This window comes from Pseudophryne corroboree (assembly GCF_028390025.1).
Source record: "Pseudophryne corroboree isolate aPseCor3 chromosome 3 unlocalized genomic scaffold, aPseCor3.hap2 SUPER_3_unloc_3, whole genome shotgun sequence".
NCBI lineage: Eukaryota > Metazoa > Chordata > Amphibia > Anura > Myobatrachidae > Pseudophryne > Pseudophryne corroboree.
This window is the reverse complement of record NW_026967519.1, coordinates 2,194,287-2,213,698: the sequence shown is the minus strand read 5'-3', so window position 1 is coordinate 2,213,698 and position 19,412 is coordinate 2,194,287. Positions and strand designations below refer to the sequence as shown.

The window sequence follows — 19,412 nt, the reverse complement described above, 5'->3', positions numbered from 1 at the left end:
CAAAAATTGAGGACGAGTCCTCAACTCTGCTCTATCCACATGAAAAATCAAGTAGGGGCTCTTGTGAGACAAGGCCGCCAACTCAGACACCCGCCCTGCAGATGCCAAGGCCAGCAACATGACCACTTTCCAAGTGAGAAATTTTTATTCCACCTTTTGAAGAGGTTCAAACCAGTGTGATTTAAGGAACTGTAACACCACGTTAAGGTCCCATGGTGCCACAGGTGGCACAAAAGGAGCCTGGATGTGCAGCACCCCCTTTACGAAAGTTTGAACTTCTGGGAGAGAAGCCAATTCCTTCTGAAAAAATATAGGGGGTAATTTCAAGTTGATCGCAGCAGGAAATTTTTTAGCAGTTGGGCAAAACCATGTGCACTGCAGGGAAGGCAGATTTAACATGTGCAGAGAGAGTTAGATTTGGGTGTGGTGTGTTCAATCTGCAATCTAATTTGCAGTGTAAAAATAAAGCAGCCAGTATTTACCCTGCACAGAAATAAAATAACCCACCCAAATCTAATTCTCTCTGCAAATGTTATATCTGCCCCCCCCTGCAGTGCACATGGTTTTGCCCAACTGCTAAAAAAATTCCTGCTGCGATCAACTTGGAATTACCCCCAGAGATAGGGCCGAAATCTGTACCTTAATGCAGCCTAATTTTAGGCCCATATCCACTCCTGACTGTAGGAAGTGGAGAAAACAACCCAGATGGAAATCTTCCGTAGGAGCATGTTTGGTTTCACACCAAGATACATACTTCCTCCAGATACGGTGATAATGTTTCGCCGTTACTTCCTTCCTAGCCTTTATCAGAGTAGGAATAACTTCCTCCGGAATACCTCTTTCAGCTAGGATTCGGTGTTCAACCGCCATGCCGTCAAACGCAACCGCGGTAAGTCTTGGAACATGCAAGGCCCCTGCTGCAGCAGGTCGTCCCTCAGAGGAAGAGGCCATGGATCTTCTGTGAGCATTTCCTGAAGATCCGAATACCAGGCCCTTCGAGGCCAATCTGGAACCACGAGTATTGCTTGTACTCTGTTTTGTCTTACGAGTCTCAACACTTTTGAGATGAGAGGTAGAGGAGGGAACACATAGACCGACTGAAACACCCATGGTGTCACCAGGGCGTCTACCGCCACTGCCTGAGGGTCCCTTGACCTGGCACAATACCTCCGAAGCTTTTTGTTGAGGTGTGACGCCATCATGTCTATTTGAGGAAGTCCCCAAAGACTTGCTATCTCTGCAAAGACCTCTTGATGAAGTCCCCACTCTCCTGGATGGAGATCGTGTCTGCTGAGGAAGTCTGCTTCCTAGTTGTCCACTCCCGGTATGAAGACTGCTGACAGAACGGTTACGTGATTTTCCGCCCAGCGCAGAATTCTGGTGGCTTCCGCCATTGCCACTCTGCTCCTTGTCCCGCCTTGGCGGTTTACATGCGCCACGGCTGTGACGTTGTCTGATTGAATCAGAACCGGTAGGTCGCGAAGAAGATATTCCGCTTGTCGCAGGCCGTTGTAAATGGCCCTCAATTCCAGCACGTTGATGTGTAGACAAGCCTCCTGGCTTGACCATAGTCCCTGAAAATGTCTTCCTTTTGTGACTGCTCCCCACCCTCGGAGGCTCGCGTCCGTGGTCACCAGAACCCAGTCTTGAATGCCGAACCTGCAACCCTCTAGAAGGTGAGCACTCTGCAGCCACCACAGGACAGACACCCTGGCCCTGGGGGACAGGCTTATCTTTTGATGTAGGTGTAGATGGGACCCTGACCATTTGTCCAAAAGGTCCCACTGAAACGTCCTCGCATGGAACCTGCCGGAGGGGATGGCCTCATAGGCTGCCACCATTTTTCCCAGAACTCGAGTGCATTGATGAACAGACACTCTCTTTGGTTTTAGCAGGTCCCTGACCATGTTCTGGAGGTCCTGGGCTTTTTCTATTGGTAGAAAAGCCCTCTTTTGTTCCGTGTCTAGGATCATGCCTAGGAATGATATTCGAGTCGTTGGAATCAACTGACTTTGGCAGATTGAGAATCCAACCGTGTTGATGTAACACTCTCAGGGAGAGCAACACGCTTTTCAGCAATTGATCTCTTGATCTCGCCCAAGATCGTCCAAGTATGGGATAATTGTGACCCCTTGCTTGCGCAGGAGCACCATAATTTCCGCCATTACTTTGGTGAAAATTCTCAGGGCCGTGGAAAGCCCAAACGGCAACGTCTGAAACTGGTAATGACAGTCCTGTACCGCGAAACGCAGGTATTACTGATGAAGAGGAAATATGGGGACATGAAGGTAGGCATCCTTCACGTCCAGCGACACCATAAACTCTCCTGCTTCCAGACTGGATATCACAGCCCGGAGTGATTCCATCTTGAATTTGAACTTTTTCAAGTATAGGTTCAGGGATTTTAGATTCAAAATGGGTCTGACCGAACCATCCGGCTTCGGGACCACAAACAGTGTTGAATAGTACCCTTTTCCTTGTTGGTCTAGGGCAGAGGTTCTCAAACTCGGTCCTCGGGGGCCCACACAGTGCATGTTTTGCAGGTCTCCTCACAGAATCGCAAGTGAAATAATTAGCTCCACCTGTGGACCTTTTAAAATGTGTCAGTGAGTAATTAATACACCAGTGCACCTGCTGGGTTACCTACAAAACATGCACTGTGTGGGCTCCCGAGGACAGAGTTTGAGAACCTCTGGTCTAGGGGGACCTTGACAATCACTTGCTGTTGACACAGCTTTTGAATTGCATCTAATACCACTTCCCTCTCCGGGGAAGAGGTTGGCAAGGCCGACTTGAAAAATCGGCGAGGGGGCACCTCTTCGAACTCCAGTTTGTAACCTTGGGATACAATATCCAACGCCCAAGGATCCACGTCTGAAAGAACCCAGACCTGGCTGAAGAGTCGAAGACGTGCCCCCACCGGTGCGGACTCCCTCCGTGGAGCCCCAGCGTCATGCGGTGGATTTAGCAGAAGCCGGGGAGGACTTCTGCTCCTGGGAACTAGCCGAAGCAGGTGTTCTCTTACTTCTACCCTTACCTCTGGCGAGGAAAGAGGAGCCCCGACCTCTTCTGGACTTATGCGACCGAAAGGACTGCATCTGATATTGAGGGGTTTTCTTTTGCTGTGGGGGAACAAAAGGCAAAAAAAAGTAGATTTACCCGCGGTAGCTGTGGAAACCAGGTCCGCAAGACCATCCCCAAACAAAACTTCACCCTTGTAAGGTAAAACCTCCATATGTTTCTTTGAGTCGGCATCACCCGACCATTGGCGGGTCCACAGAGCTCTTCTTGCCGAAACTGCCATGGCGTTGGCTCTGGACCCAAGCAGCCCCACGTCTCTTTGAGCGTCTTTCATATATAAGACTGCGTCTTTAATGTGACCTAAAGTCAGTACAATGGTATCCTTGTCCAGGGTATCCATGTCAGCCAACAAGGTATCTGTCCATGCTGCAACAGCGCTACAAACCCATGCCGATGCTATTGCTGGTCTGAGCAAAACACCCGTATGTGCATAAATAGACTTTAAGGTAGTTTCCGGTCAACGATCCGCGGGATCCTTAAGGGCCGCGGTGTCTTGAGACGGTAGCGCCACCTTCTTGAACAGAAGCGTTAACGCCTTGTCCACCCTGGGCGAGGATTCCCACCGTATCCTGTCCTTTGCAGGGAAAGGATACGCCATAAGAATCCTCTTGGGAATCTGCAGTTTTTTGTCTGGAGCTTCCCAAGCTTTTTCAAATAATTTGTTCAGTTCATGAGATGGGGGAAACGTTACCTCTGGTTTCTTTCCCTTAAACATGTGTACCCTCGTGTCAGGGACAGAGGGGTCATCTGTGATATGCAAAACATCTTTTATTGCCATAATCATATAATGAATACTTTTGGCCACCTTAGGGTGTAACCTTGCCTCATCATAGTCAACACTGGAGTCAGAATCCATGTCGGTATCAGTGTCTGCTATTTGTGATAGGGGACACTTTTGAGACCCTGACGGGCCCTGTGACCCAGTCAAATCCACGGATTGACACCCTGCTGTTTCCCTGGACTCAGCTTTGTCCATTCTCTTATGTAATCAGGTCACATTAGCATTTAAAATATTCCACATATCATACCAATCATGAGTCGGCGTTGCCGACGGAGACACCACAATCATCTGCTCCACCTCCTCCTTGGATGAGCCTACCGCTTCAGACATGCCGACACACGCGTACCGACACCCGTACACACACACACCGGGAAATATCTATAAGGGGACAGTTCCCCAACAAGGACCTTTGGAGAGACAGAGAGAGAGTATGCCAGCACACACCCAGCGCCAATTGACACTGGAAACAATTCCCAGATATAGCGCTTTATATATATTAACAGTGTAATACACTCACTGGGGTAAATTTACTAAGCTCCCGATTTTGACCGAGATGCCGTTTCTTCATCAAAGTGTCATCTCGGTAATTTACTAAGCAATAATCACGGCAGTGATGAGGGCATTCGTAATTTTTTGCAAGTCCAAGAAAAAAAATAAGATTTTACTTACCGATAAATCTATTTCTCGTAGTCCGTAGTGGATGCTGGGACTCCGTAAGGACCATGGGGAATAGCGGCTCCGCAGGAGACAGGGCACAAAATAAAAGCTTGAGATATCAGGTGGTGTGCACTGGCTCCTCCCCCTATGACCCTCCTCCAAGCCAGTTAGGATACTGTGCCCGGACGAGCGTACATAATAAGGAAGGATATTGAATCCCGGGTAAGACTCATACCAGCCACACCAATCACACCGTACAACTCGTGATCTGAACCCAGTTAACAGTATGATAAATTTAAAGGAGCCTCTGAAAGGATGGCTCAACAATAATAACCCGAATTTTTTTGTAACAATAACTATATACAAGTATTGCAGACAATCCGCACTAGGGATGGGCGCCCAGCATCCACTACGGACTACGAGAAATAGATTTATCGGTAAGTAAAATCTTATTTTCTCTAACGTCCTAAGTGGATGCTGGGACTCCGTAAGGACCATGGGGATTATACCAAAGCTCCCAAACGGGCGGGAGAGTGCGGATGACTCTGCAGCACCGAATGAGAGAACTCCAGGTCCTCCTCAGCCAGGGTATCAAATTTGTAGAATTTAGCAAACGTGTTTGCCCCTGACCAAGTAGCTGCTCGGCAAAGTTGTAAAGCCGAGACCCCTCGGGCAGCCGCCCAAGATGAGCCCACTTTCCTTGTGGAATGGGCTTTTACTGATTTTGGCTGTGGCAATCCTGCCACGGAATGTGCAAGCTGAATTGTACTACAAATCCAACGAGCAATCGTCTGCCTTGAAGCAGGAGCACCCAGCTTGTTGGGTGCATACAGGATAAACAGCGAGTCAGTTTTCCTGACTCCAGCCGTCCTGGAAACATATATTTTCAAGGCCCTGACAACGTCCAGCAACTTAGAGTCCTCTAAGTCCCTAGTAGCCGCAGGTACCACAATAGGTTGGTTCATGTGAAATGCAGAAACCACCTTAGGTAGAAATTGAGGACGAGTCCTCAATTCCGCCCTGTCAGAATGAAAATTTTGACACACGCCTAGCTGAAGCCAAGGCCAACAGCATCGACACCTTCCACGTGAGATATTTTAAATCTACCGTAGACAAAGGTTAAAACCAGTGTGATTTTAGAAATCTCAACACAACATTGAGATCCCAAGGTGCCACTGGAGGCACAAAAGGAGGCTGTATGTGCAGCACCCCTTTCACAAATGTCTGAACTTCAGGTACTGAAGCCAGTTCTTTCTGGAAGAATATCGACAGGGCCGAAATTTGAACCTTAATGGACCCTAATTTTAGGCCCATAGACAGTCCAGTTTGCAGGAAATGCAAGAAACGACCCAGTTGAAATTCCTGTGTAGGGGCCTTCTTGGCCTCACACCACGCAACATATTTACGCCAAATGCGGTGATAATGTTTTGCGGTTACTTCCTTTCTGGCTTTTACCAGAGTAGGGATGACTTCTTCTGGAATGCCCTTGTCCTTCAGGATCCGGCGTTCAACCGCCATGCCGTCAAACGCAGCCGCGGTAAGTCTTGGAACAGACAAGGCCCCTGCAGTAGCAGGTCCTGTCTTAGAGGTAGAGGCCACGGTTCGTCCGTGAGCATCTCTTGAAGTTCCGGGTACCAAGACCTTCTTGGCCAATCCGGAACCACGAGTATAGTTCTTACTCCTCTCCTTCTTATGATTCTCAATACTTTCGGTATGAGGGGCAGAGGAGGGAATACATACACTGACTGGTACACCCACGGCGTTACCAGAGCGTCCACTGCTATTGCCTGAGGGTCCCTTGACCTGGCGCAATATCTGTCCAGTTTTTTGTTTAGACGTGACGCCATCATGTCCACCTTTGGTCTTTCCCAACGGTTTACAATTTGGTGGAAGACTTCTGGGTGAAGTCCCCACTCTCCCGGGTGAAGGTCGTGTCTGCTGAGGAAGTCTGCTTCCCAGTTGTCCACTCCCGGAATGAACACTGCTGACAGTGCTATCACATGATTTTCCGCCCAGCGAAGAATCCTTGCAGTTTCTGCCATTGCCCTCCTGCTTCTCGTGCCGCCCTGTCTGTTTATGTGGGCGACTGACGTGATGTTGTCCGACTGGATCAACACCGCCTGACCCTGAAGCAGAGGTTTTGCTTGAATTAAGGCATTGTAAATGGCCCTTAGTTCTAGAATGTTTATATGAAGAGATGTTTCCATGCTTGACCACAAGCCCTGGAAATTCCTTCCCTGTGTGACTGCTCCCCAGCCTCTCAGGCTGGCATCCGTGGTTACCAGGATCCAATCCTGAATGCCAAATCTGCGGCCCTCTAGTAGATGAGCCCTCTGAAGCCACCACAGGAGAGACACCCTTGTCCTTGGCGACAGGGTTATCCGTTGATGCATCTGAAGATGCGATCCGGACCATTTTCCCAGTAGATCCCACTGAAAAGTTCTTGCATGGAATCTTCCGAATGGAATCGCTTCGTAAGAAGCCACCATTTTTCCCAGGACCCTTGTGCACTGATGCACTGAGACCTGTCCTGGTTTTAGGAGGTTCCTGACTAGCTCGGATAACTCCCTGGCCTTCTCCTCCGGGAGAAACACCTTCTTCTGGACTGTGTCCAGAATCATTCCTAAGAACAGTAGACGTGTCGTTGGAATCAGCTGCGATTTTGGAATATTTAGAATCCATCCGTGCTGACTTAGCACTACCTGAGATAGTGCCACTCCGACTTCTAACTGTTCCTTGGTTCTTGCCCTTATCAGGAGATCGTCCAAGTAAGGGATAATTAAGATGCCTTTTCTTCGTAGAAGAATCATCATTTCGGCCATTACCTTGGTAAAGACCCGAGGCGCCGTGGACAATCCAAACGGCAGCGTCTGAAACTGATAATGACAGTTTTGTACTACAAACCTGAGGTACCCTTGGTGAGAAGGATATATTGGGACGTGGAGATAAGCATCCTTGATGTCCAGCGACACCATATAGTCCCCCTCTTCCAGGTTCGCTATCACCGCTCTGAGTGACTCCATCTTGAATTTGAACCTTTTTATGTAAGTGTTCAAAGATTTTAGATTTAATATTGGTCTCACCGAGCCGTCCGGCTTCGGTACCACAAATAGTGTGGAATAATACCCCTTCCCCTGTTGTAAGAGGGGTACCTTGATTATCACCTGCTGGGAGTACAGCTTGTGAATGGCTTCCAGAACTGCCTCCCTGTCGGAGGGAGACTTTGGTAAAGCAGACTTCAGGAACCGATGAGGAGGAAACGCCTCGAATTCCAGTTTGTACCCCTGTGATACTACCTGTAGAATCCAGGGATCCACTTGCGAGTGAGCCCACTGCGCGTTGAAATACTTGAGACGGGCCCCCACCGTGTCTGAGTCTGCTTGTAAAGCCCCAGCGTCATGCTGAAGACTTGGCAGAAGCAGGGGAGGGCTTCTGCTCCTGGGAAGCGGCTGCATGGTGCTGCCTTTTTCCTCTTCCTCTGCCCTTGGGCAGAAAAGAGTGACCTTTTGCTCGCTTGTACTTATGGGAACGAAAGGACTGAGTTTGAAAAGACTGTCTTTTTCTGTTGATGTGAAGTAACCTGGGGTAAAAAGGTGGATTTTCCAGCCGTTGCCGTGGCCACCAGGTCTGTTAGACCAGCCCCAAATAACTCCTCCCCCTTATACGGCAATACTTCCATGTGCCGTTTGGAATCTGCGTCCCCTGACCACTGTCTGGTCCATAATGCTCTTCTGGCAGAGATGGACATTGCGCTTACTCTTGATGCCAGGGTACAAATATCCCTCTGCGCATCACGCATATATAGCAATGCATCCTTTAAATGTTCTATAGTTAACAGAATATTGTCCCTATCCAGGGTATCAATATTCTCAGTCAGGGAATCCACCCATGCGACTCCAGCACTGCACATCCAGGCTGATGCGATTGCTGGTCGCAGTATAACACCAGTATGTGTGTATATACTTTTCAGGATATTTTCCAGCCTCCTATCAGCTGGTTCTTTGAGGGTGGCCGTATCAGGGGACGGTAACGCTACTTGTTTAGATAAACGTGTGAGCGCCTTATCTACCCTAGGGGGTGTTTCCCACCGTGCCCTAACCTCTGGCGGGAAAGGGTATAGTGCTAATAACTTATTAGAAATTAGCTGTTTTTTATCGGGGGAAACCCACGCTTTATCACACACCTCATTTATTTCCTCAGACTCAGGAAAAACTATTGGCAGTTTTTTCACACCCCACATAATACCCGCCTTTGAGGTATTTGTAGTGTCAGAAAGGTTCAATGCCTCTTTCATTGCCGTGATCATGTAACGTGTGGCCCTACTGGACATTACGTTTGTCTCGTCACCGTCGACACTAGATTCAGTATCTGTATCTGGATCCGTGTCGACCCACTGAGGTAGCGGCCGTTTTAGGGCCCCTGAGGGTTTCTGAGACGCCTGAACAGGCACTAATTGATTTGCCGGCTTTCTCATGTCGTCAACAGTTTTTTGTAAATTGCTGACATTATCACTTAATTGCTTAAACACAATCATCCAGTCAGGTGTCGACTCCCTAGGGGGTGACATCACTAACACAGGCAACTGCTCCGCCTCCACCTCATTTTCCTCCTCATACATGTCGACACACGCGTACCGACACACAGCACACACACCGGGAATGCTCTGATAGAGGACAGGACCCCACTTAGCCCTTTGGAGAGACAGAGGGAGAGTCTGCCAGCACACACCCAGCGCTATATATATATACAGGGATAACCTTATATAAGTGTTAATCCCTTATAGCTGCTGTTAATCTAGTTATTTGCTGCCAAAATGCCCCCCCTTCTCTTTTTTACCCTGAATCAGATGCAGTACTGCAGGGGAGAATCAGGGAGCCGTCCTTCCAGCGGAGCTGTGAGGGAATAATGGCGCCAGTGTGCTGAGGAGATAGGCCCCGCCCCTTCACGACGTCCTTAACTCCCGCTTTTTTGTGTAAAATGGCAGGGGGAAAAATACATCCATATAGCCCTGGAGCTATATGTGATGTATTCCTTTTGCCAGCTAAGGTATATGTGTATTATATTGCGTCTCAGGGCGCTCCCCCCCAGCGCCCTGCACCCTCAGTGACCGGAGTGTGAAGTGTGCTGAGAGCAATGGCGCACAGCTGCGGTGCTGTGCGCTACCTTAGTCTTGAAGACAGGATGTCTTCTGCCGCCGCTTTCACCGGACCTTCGTCTCTTCTGGCTCTGTAAGGGGGACGGCGGCGCGGCTCCGGTGACCCATCCAGGCTGAACCTGTGATCGTCCCTCTGGAGCTAACGTCCAGTAGCCTAAGAAGCCCAATCCACTCTGCACTCAGGTGAGTTCGCTTCTTCTCCCCTTAGTCCCACGATGCAGTGAGCCTGTTGCCAGCAGGACTCACTGAAAATAAAAAAAAAACCTAACTAAACTTTTATTTCTAAGCAGCTCTGGAGAGCTACCTAGTTTGCACCCTTCTCGGCCGGGCACAAAAATCTAACTGGCTTGGAGGAGGGTCATAGGGGGAGGAGCCAGTGCACACCACCTGATATCTCAAGCTTTTATTTTGTGCCCTGTCTCCTGCGGAGCCGCTATTCCCCATGGTCCTTACGGAGTCCCAGCATCCACTTAGGACGTTAGAGAAATTACGAATGAATACACCATCGGTCAAAACGCGGCTGTTTAAGTATGAATCTCGGTAATTTACTAAGAAGTGCAAAGCAAAAAAAAAAACAAACACTGCCGTGAAAAATTACAACTCGTAAAAAAGTGCTAAAAAAAAACAGACCTGCTTTTTTTTTCCGTGATTGGATAGGCATGCAGGGATCCATGAGATCCGTGCATGTATATCAGTGGGAAGGGGTGGGAAAGTTGTTATTTTATAAAAAAAAATTGCGTGGGGTCCCCCCCTCCTAAGCATAACCAGCCTCGGGCTCTTTGAGCCGATCCTGGTTGCAGAAATATGGGGGAAAAATTGACAGGGGTTCCCCCATATTTAAGCAACCAGCATCGGGCTCTGCGCCTGGTCCTGGTTCCAAAAATACGGGGGACAAAAAGAGTAGGGGTCCCCCGTATTTTTAAAACCAGCACCGGGCTCCACTAGCTGGACAGATAATGCCACAGCCGGGGGTCACTTTGATATAGTGCCCTGCGGCCGTGGCATCAAAAATCCAACTAGTCACCCCTGGCCGGGGTACCCTGGGGGAGTGGGGACCCCTTCAATCAAGGGGTCCCCCCCCCCCCCCAGCCACCCAAGGGCCAGGGGTGAAGCCCGAGGCTGTCCCCCCCCCATCCAATGGGCTGCGGATGGGGAGGCTGATAGCCTTTTGTGATAATGAAAAGATATTGTTTTTAGTAGCAGTACTACAAGGCCCAGCAAGCCTCCCCCGCATGCTGGTACTTGGAGAACCACAAGTACCAGCATGCGACGGAAAAACGGGCCCGCTGGTACCTGTAGTACTACTACTAAAAAAATACCCAAAAAAAGACAAGACACACACACCGTGAAAGTAAAGATTTATTACATACATGCACACAAACATACATACATACTTACCTTATGTTCACACGCATACATACTTACCTTATGTTCACACGCAGGTCGGTCCTCTTCTCCAGTAGAATCCAAGGGGTACCTGTTGAATAAATTCTACTCACCAGATCGCGGGTCCCAGGGTCCTCGGGGCATCCATTTGTAATCCACGTACTTGCATAAAATAAGAAAACGGAAAGCCGAGCCACGAACTGAAAGGGGCCCCATGTTTTCACATGGGACTCCTTTCCCGAATGCCAGAAACCCACTCTGACTGATGTCTAAGTGGGTTTCTTCAGCCAATCAGGGAGTGCTACGTTGTAGCACTCTCCTGATCGGCTGTGTGCTCCTGTACTGAGTGACAGGCGGCACACGGCAGTGTTACAATGTAGCGCCTATGCGCTCCATTGTAACCAATGGTGGGAACTTTCTGCTCAGCGGTGACGTCACTTTAGGTCAACCGCAGGGCAGAAAGTGGATTTTTGATGCCACGGCCGCAGGGCACTATATCAAAGTGACCCCCGGCTGTGGCATTATCTGTCCAGCTAGTGGAGCCCGGTGCTGGTTTTAAAAATACGGGGGACCCCTACTCTTTTTGTCCCCCGTATTTTTGGAACCAGGACCAGGCGCAGAGCCCGATGCTGGCTGCTTAAATATGGGGGAACCCCTGTCAATTTTTTCCCCATATTTCTGCAACCAGGATCGGCTCAAAGAGCCCGAGGCTGGTTATGCTTAGGAGAGGGGACCCCACGCAATTTTTTTGGGGGATTTTACAGTGTTTAATTTAAATTAAAAAAAAAAAATGAACCCCAGCACGGATCACACAGATCCGGCCGAGATTCATTGTAAAAAAGTCGGCAGTGTTTTGCTAATCACTGCCGTAAAAAACTGAAAAAAAAACGAATGACATCGACATCGGAAAACCCGAAAAGGCAAAATACGGCAGCTTAGTAAATCCATCGTAACAAATTCAAAAAGTTGCAGTTTAACACTTTCGATGTCATTCGTGATTATTCTCCCACCAAATCGGGAGAATTACGAATCTTAGTAAATTTACCCCACTGTGCCTAAATGTGCCCCCCTCCTCTTTTTCAGCCCTGTGTCACCGATCTGCAGGGGAGAGTCCGGGGAGCCAGCTTCTCTTCAGATCACTGTGGAGTAAATGGCGCTGGTTAGTGCTGGGAGACCAAGCTCCGCCCCCTCTAGTGGCGGGCTTCGGTCCCGCTCAAAATTACAATTAATGGCGGGGGATTTACATATCTACTGACTCCGCAGCCCATGTGTGAAAAATGTCCAAAACAGAGGTTTATATTGCTGCCCAGGGCGCCCCCCCTTCGCCCTGCACCCATCAGTGCCTGTCAGTGTGTGTAACGTGTGGGAGCAATGGCGCGCAACGTTACCGCTGCGCACTTACCTCAATGAAGATCTGAAGTTTTCTGCCGCCTTAGAAGTCTTCTTTCTTCTTATACTCACCCGGCTTCTATCTTCCGGCTCTGCGAGGAGGACGGCGGCGCGGTTCTGAGACGAACGGCAGGGGAGACCTGCGTTCCGATCCCTCTGGAGCTAATGGTGTCCAGTAGCCTAAGAAGCACAGTCTATCTTTAAGTAGGTCTGCTTCTCTCCCCTCAGTCCAAGATGCAGGGAGCCTGTTGCCAGCAGTGCTCCCTGAAAATAAAAAACCTAACAAAATTATTTTATCAGAGAAACTCAGTAGAGCTCCCCTGTAGTGCACCCATTCTCCTCTGGGCACAGAATCTAACTGAGGTCTGGAGGAGGGGCATAGAGGGAGGAGCCAGTGCACACCCATACTAAAAGTTCTTTAGAGTGCCCATGTCTCCTGCGGAGCCCGTCTATATCCCATGGTCCTTACGGAGTCCCCAGCATCCTCTAGGACGTAAGAGAAATATAGAGGCGTGGCTTCATAGAGAAGGGGTGTGGCCACAAAATAATACCAATTCATATTACGGTGCATAGTAGTCTCCATTATTCAAATTACGCCGCACAGTTGCGCCACTACATCAGGTAGAGCCCCTTTTACACATTACAGCAGACAGCGTGCCCTTTTTACACATTACGGCAGACATCGTCCCCTTTTTACACATTACGGCAGACAGCGTCCCCTTTTTACACATTATGGCAGACAGCGTGCCCTTTTTACACATTACCGCAGACAGATTCTCTTTTTTTACACATTACGGCAGACAGCATCCCCCTTTTTACACATTACAGCAGACAGCGTCCCCTTTTTACACATTACGGCAGTCATTGTCCCCTTTTTACACATTACGGCAGACAGCATCCCCTTTTTACACATTACGGCAGTCATTGTCCCCTTTTTACACATTACGGCAGACAGCGTCCCCCTTTTTACACATTACGGCAGACAGCGTCCCCCTTTTTACACATTACGGCAGACAGCGTCCCCCTTTTTACACATTATGACAGACAGCGTCCCCCTTTTTACACATTACCGCAGACAGATTCTCTTTTTTACACATTACGGCAGACAGCATCCCCCTTTTTACACATTACAGCGTCCCCTTTTTACACATTACGGCAGTCATTGTCCCCTTTTTACACATTACGGCAGACAGCATCCCCTTTTTACACATTACGGCAGTCATTGTCCCCTTTTTACACATTACGGCAGACAGCGTCCCCCTTTTTACACATTACGGCAGACAGCGTCCCCCTTTTTACACATTATGACAGACAGCGTCCCCCTTTTTACACATTACGGCAGACAGCGTCCCCTTTTTACACATTACGGCAGACAGCGTCCCCTTTTTACACATTACGGCAGACAGCGTCCCCCTTTTTACACATTACGGCAGACAGCGTCCCCCTTTTTACACATTATGACAGACAGCATCCCCTTTTTACACATTATGGCAGACAGTCCCCCTTTTTACACATTATGGCAGGTGGAGCCCCCTTTTACTCACTACAGCAGGCAGAGTACCTTACAGCCCCCCTACCCTTAGGCTGTAATGTAGTGTAATGTACTGTAGTGTAGTGTACTTTAGTGTAGTGTACTTTAGTGTAGTGTAGTGTACTTTAGTGCAATGTAGTGTAGTGTACTTTAGTGTAATGTAGTGTAGTGTAGTGTGTGGGCAGCCACTTACATGATTTCTCCTTCTTCCTGTGGCTGTGCTGCTGCCGGCTCCTGACCCAGCGCTCCCTCTGTACACTGCACTGCAGGCCAAGAGAGAGGGCGGGCAGCGAGAGCGCTGTTCATGGGTGCCGATGGAGGAGGGGCCGTATGAGCACAGTACACAGGGGCCAAGAGAGGGGGCGGGCCACGGGAGTGCAGTAGACAGGGACGCGCAGTGAGAGCACAGGGGGAATATGCGCTCTAACTAGGTGTGCGCTGTGGGCAATGCCCCTTCTGCACACACCTAGTTACGGCGCTGCAGGCAGCTCCCAGGTACCGCCGCCCTAGAAATCAGAGGCAGCTCCCAAGTACAGCCGTCCTGGAAATGGCTGTTCTCAGGTACAACCGCACTGGAAAACAGAGGCAGCTCTCAGGAACCACTGCACTGGGAATCACAGGCAGCCATATCTATTGGCCCTGCCCTAGAAAAAATATCTGGCTCATATTTTTAAATAATTCAGAAGAATACATGCAAAAGAAAAAACAAGAGTAAAGTTAATCGCAATCATACTTAATAGTCAGTATACACCAGTGCTCCAAGTTTCACAACATACAATCACAGTGCAGCCTATACTGGCGTTACTGCAGGTATACATCGCTCCGACGCAGATGTGAGGGTCATGCCTCCATAAGTGCCTAGAATAGCCGTGGGAGTTGCAATGACTGCGCCATGTTTTATGCGTACAAGAATGCAGTCATGCGCCAAGACACGCCTGCGCTTTTGCAGACACACCACGTCACCCCCCCCCCCCCCCCCCGATGGCCTCTTCCTGTCAATTCCTCGCTGCGAGCGGCAACACAAAGGTACTGTCAAAGTCAGAAAAATATCACTATGCACACTGCCATATCTGCACCTCATACAGGTCCGCGCTGCGCATGCGTGCGCTCTCCCGTGCGTGCGCATACTCGCTGTTGCGGGCACCCGCGGGCGCGCGGTATGTGCATTTACGGTAGAGTTTGTGTGTTCGTAGCGTGCGACTCAATCGTTACATATTTTCACTATATAATGTATTTTATAGATCATGGTCCCTTTGATAGATTCTGAAAGTTTAGTTAATATAGCATGTTCATGGACAGAGAGATCCCTCTTTGTTTGATACGAAGGGTCAGACATGGGTCATACAGTGGTGTTTAGTATCCGTCGGAAGAGTATTTAATTAGCAATATTCCGGTGTTGGTTTGAAGCGAATTAATCGCTCGTGCGAATAGTTATGGACATAAGAAGTTTATGTCTATTTACTATTATTTGCACTTACTTATCCATGCGGCGGGAAACCTAGTTTCCCACCCACCTGAGCAGTTGGAAATTGTCACAGCCCACCTGTATGAATCAACCTATGACCTTTTGTTATAATGCGAGGAGGAATTCCTGTGTCCAATGAACAATGAGATTGTAGGGACCATTGAACTGTATTGTGTGTGGGGCATAAATAGACAAGCCGATCACATCCAGCTCACTCTTCAACGGTTCTCATTGCTGATAATCGGGAGCTGGATGTCCAGAGGCGCATGCGATCGTTCCCCTTTGTGCGTAAGTTATTCTCCGCAATCATATTGTTTTTCTTGTTATTGTGAGCCATATCTCTCTATCTCTCTCTCTCTCTTCTCCTCTTTCTCTCTCGTATTCCCTTAAACGTAATAGTATTGTATTGTATTTCCTGTGTAGTTATCTGGTTAGTTAGCCTATGTTATATTGTAGTGTGTGACTTGTACTGTATTACTCTTTTTGCAAGTAATAACATTCATATAAGGCGTTAGACCCTGAGCCCGGTAGTCGTGTGTTTCTTATAGTGTTAAGTATTCTCAGAGCGTCGGTGACGTTCGAACAGCTTTTAAGTTAATAAGGTTACATTGTGTTGCATCTACACCCTATCTCTACTCTAAGGTTTTACTGCATATTACATTGTTTATGGTTTAGATATAAAGGTTTAACTTTGTGAGCGTCTGCGCCGCTGGTGATCTCCTCGTGGTCCCGAGCGTCCGCTACGCTATAGCGAACCATTACGTTAGTCAGCAGCCAATAGCGTGCCTGCCTGTGATCTCTTGGCCGTGAGCGAACGTGACGCTTGAGCGTCTCGACCACGGCTAAGCGATTGTTACGCAACGTGCGTACCCTTACGGTACTCCATACGTCAATAGCGTACAGTGTTCTTAGACCTCTTAAAGGGTTTTAAATAAGATAAATATTTAGCTTTATCAGTACCTTGGCGTGTGCGCACTGCGGTTGCAGCGCATGTGCAGTCTGGAGACAATTGCTCAGTTGCGGCACCATGGAATTAAACCCATGCAAATCAACAAACACTAGACCTCATCTGGGCAAATGCATTCATTTTCTTCTTCCATATACACATTACTGAATAACCCAAATGGTATTTTCTACTCCTGTGCATATCCAAATTCCCCCTTTTCGAGTACAAGAATTTAACCTTAAGAACAACTGAATTTTTTTTTTTTTAAATTAGAAAAAATAAAATAAATCTAATTATTATACATACATATGCACACACATTTGGAAGCCCACATTAGGTAAATACGTAGCGGTACATACTGCACATTACTTATTATTTACAAACAGCTAAAGAACAAAATGTGCAACAACAGTTAATAAAATCTACAATTCAAGTTTACAATCTTTATCCAACAATGACTGGGACTAATACTAAATAATATCTAAGCGAGAGGGTCGTCAGCCACAATCGTCTGAGGAGTAAATCATTTATCTTTTATAAAATAAATAAACCCTTCCCGCTTTGTCTTTTTAAAAGACTAACAGGACTTATATTAGGTGTGTTATTTATGGATTATTTTTAAATTACAAGTGTGAAGTGCTCGTGACTGCACTAGATGCAAATATATATATATATATATATATATATATATATATATAAATATATATATATATATCTCACAAAAAGTTATAGTAAGATGAATATAACCTTTGGACATACATAACTGTAAGAAGATGTATTTGAAAAAAAACAAAAAATTTTTGCTTTTTACTATGTTACACTAGCTTACACCCCTACACCTGATACCATAACTGTATGCTAATAATAGGAATATTACAATGCACAGTAGGAAACACGTAAATAAATATATTCAACGTACAAAACAAAAAAAGTAATTTGTTACAAATTAAAATGCATGTAAATATGGTTATAACCTAGTATATAAAATCTGTGTTTAACAATATGGGGTATATTCAATTGAAGTCGGATCCATTCCGACATGCATTTTTCGGAATGGATCCGACAACCCCTATTCAAATCTCATCTCAATTCAACTTTTTCAAGTCGAATTGAGATGAGGGACCCAGAGGAGGAAACGGGGGGGGGGGGAACCAGCAGACGGAGAGCAGCGCTGCAGGAGGATGTCACACAGCCGTCCGGCCTCACGACAGTGTCCACCCGGCTCCAGCAAGCGTGACCTAACTTGCTGGAGCCGGGTGGAAGCTGCCGTGAGTGGCGCAGCTGTGAGACATCCTGCTGTAGCGCTGCTCTCCCCTGTCTGCCCACGGCTGTCCCCCGTCTCCCTGCGGCTCTCCCCCTTCTCCTGCTCTAATCCCTCATCTCAGTCCGATATGTTTTTATGTCGGACTGAGATGGTCGAAAAGGGGGCCAAAACTTTCGACACAAGCACGTGGATCGGCAGGTATTCCGCTGATCCACGTGCTTTTCAACAAGTCGAATTCATCGACTTGTCGAAAAATTTTGGGAAATACTGAATAGGTCGAATCAGGATTTGACCTTATAAAGTCGAAAACTGACGTCTTTTCGACAGACAGCAGTTTTCGACTTCAATTGAATATACCCCTAGGTGTACTATAATTTTAACCAATTATATAATATTTTTAACGGTTACACAACTACTACAATAAGAAAACCAAAATAATTAAAAGCTACTGCACATTAAAATTTTACCTTTTCTGAAGTGTATTAAAACTTAGACACGGATACAGAATATGACTGTCCTATAAATAGAAGTATAAAATAAAAAGTACATGTTAAATAAAAATACAGAAAATATTTTAAAGCTGTTTAATTATGAAGAAAATGGATGGATCTGCAAAGACTATTTTTAGAATTTTTTATAAACAGGTGGTGTTGCAATTTTAAAAACGAATGCCAACTATTCTGCTTTAATGGTTACAATTTTAGATTTTTTATATATAAATATATTTACAGTATATTATTATTATTATTATTATAATAATAATTATTATTTTATTTAAAAAAAATAAAAACTATTTTAGACGCAAGGTACTAACAACCCGTACGACTTTGAATCCTTTGGGAGAAAAGCGGTATATAAATAAAATCATCATTATCATTATTATTTTTACGTAATAAAATAATGTTAATAAAAATTATTCAAACTTTGGCTCTAACATGACCTGGGCATTTAATTATTGTACAAAAATTATAGAAATATCCCTTTAAAAATCACCCAGTCTGCAGCAGACCCTCTGAGCCCTCCCAATAACATCACACAGGCTGCAGCAGACCCTCTAAGCCCCCCAATAACATCCCACTGACCATAGCAGAGCCTCTTACCCCTCCACAATGAAGGAGGCTGTGGCAGACCACCTGAGTCCCCACCACACCAGTGACCGGACCCAGAGTGCGGGTCAGGGTGCACAGAGTGCTGCCTGCGCATGCGCGACCTCTGCACCGGATCAGTACAGACATGGTAAATTGCGGCGATACGACATTTATTATCGCGGCGATAGGAAGAAAATGGCCGCCGCCGCTCTGCTGAGCAACGCGTAACACCTAGCGGTTATCGCCGGGTGACGATCAGACCGTCACCCGGCGATGTAGCCGGTGCATACAGAATGTCCACGCCTCTATGTCCCCAGTGCGATAAAAGGCGTTCCATCTTCGTGACCCGGTTTTCTGGAGAAGCGAATGAGCCACAAGAAAATGGCGGCGCCGGAGTGTCTGCTGAGAATGTACTCGCTCTAGCCAAGGGGTGACGTCACACGCTGCTTATTGGTCCGAGCAGCGGTCGGCGAGAGAGACGAGAGCGCAGAGCTGAGCTGGCGGAGATGTGAGGGGGCGTGGCTTGGTTTCCTTTCGCATTACACCATCCAGCGTTGCTGCCTGGGAAGGGATTACTTGGAACGCACGGGCAGAAAGTGACGTTATCTTTCTGGCAGAGAGGAGAGGAGACATTGATGTTTCTGGCAGCTGCCATTAACATACATTATG

At 47.3% G+C, this 19,412-nt stretch overlaps 1 protein-coding gene across 4 annotated transcripts in view; it reads right to left on the bottom strand.

Moving 5' to 3' along the window:
* LOC134983963 (uncharacterized) overlaps nt 1–19,412 on the bottom strand; it is a 129,133-nt gene that overhangs the window by 85,905 nt on the left and 23,816 nt on the right. Inside the window, exons 1-2 of one of the 4 annotated variants that reach the window (XM_063949602.1) lie at nt 18,756–18,844; nt 18,123–18,172 (exon numbers count right to left, since the gene is read on the bottom strand). The exons of 1 other annotated variant lie outside the window; for it this stretch is intronic. Coding sequence is in view for 1 of the 3 variants with exons in the window: in XM_063949601.1 (XP_063805671.1) it covers nt 18,756–18,890 (135 nt within the window). In the remaining 2 variants the exon portion in view is untranslated. Of the gene's footprint in view, nt 1–18,122; nt 18,173–18,737; nt 19,220–19,412 lie in introns of those variants that run through there. 2 more of the 4 variants (XM_063949603.1, XM_063949601.1) reach the window with 2 other exon arrangements.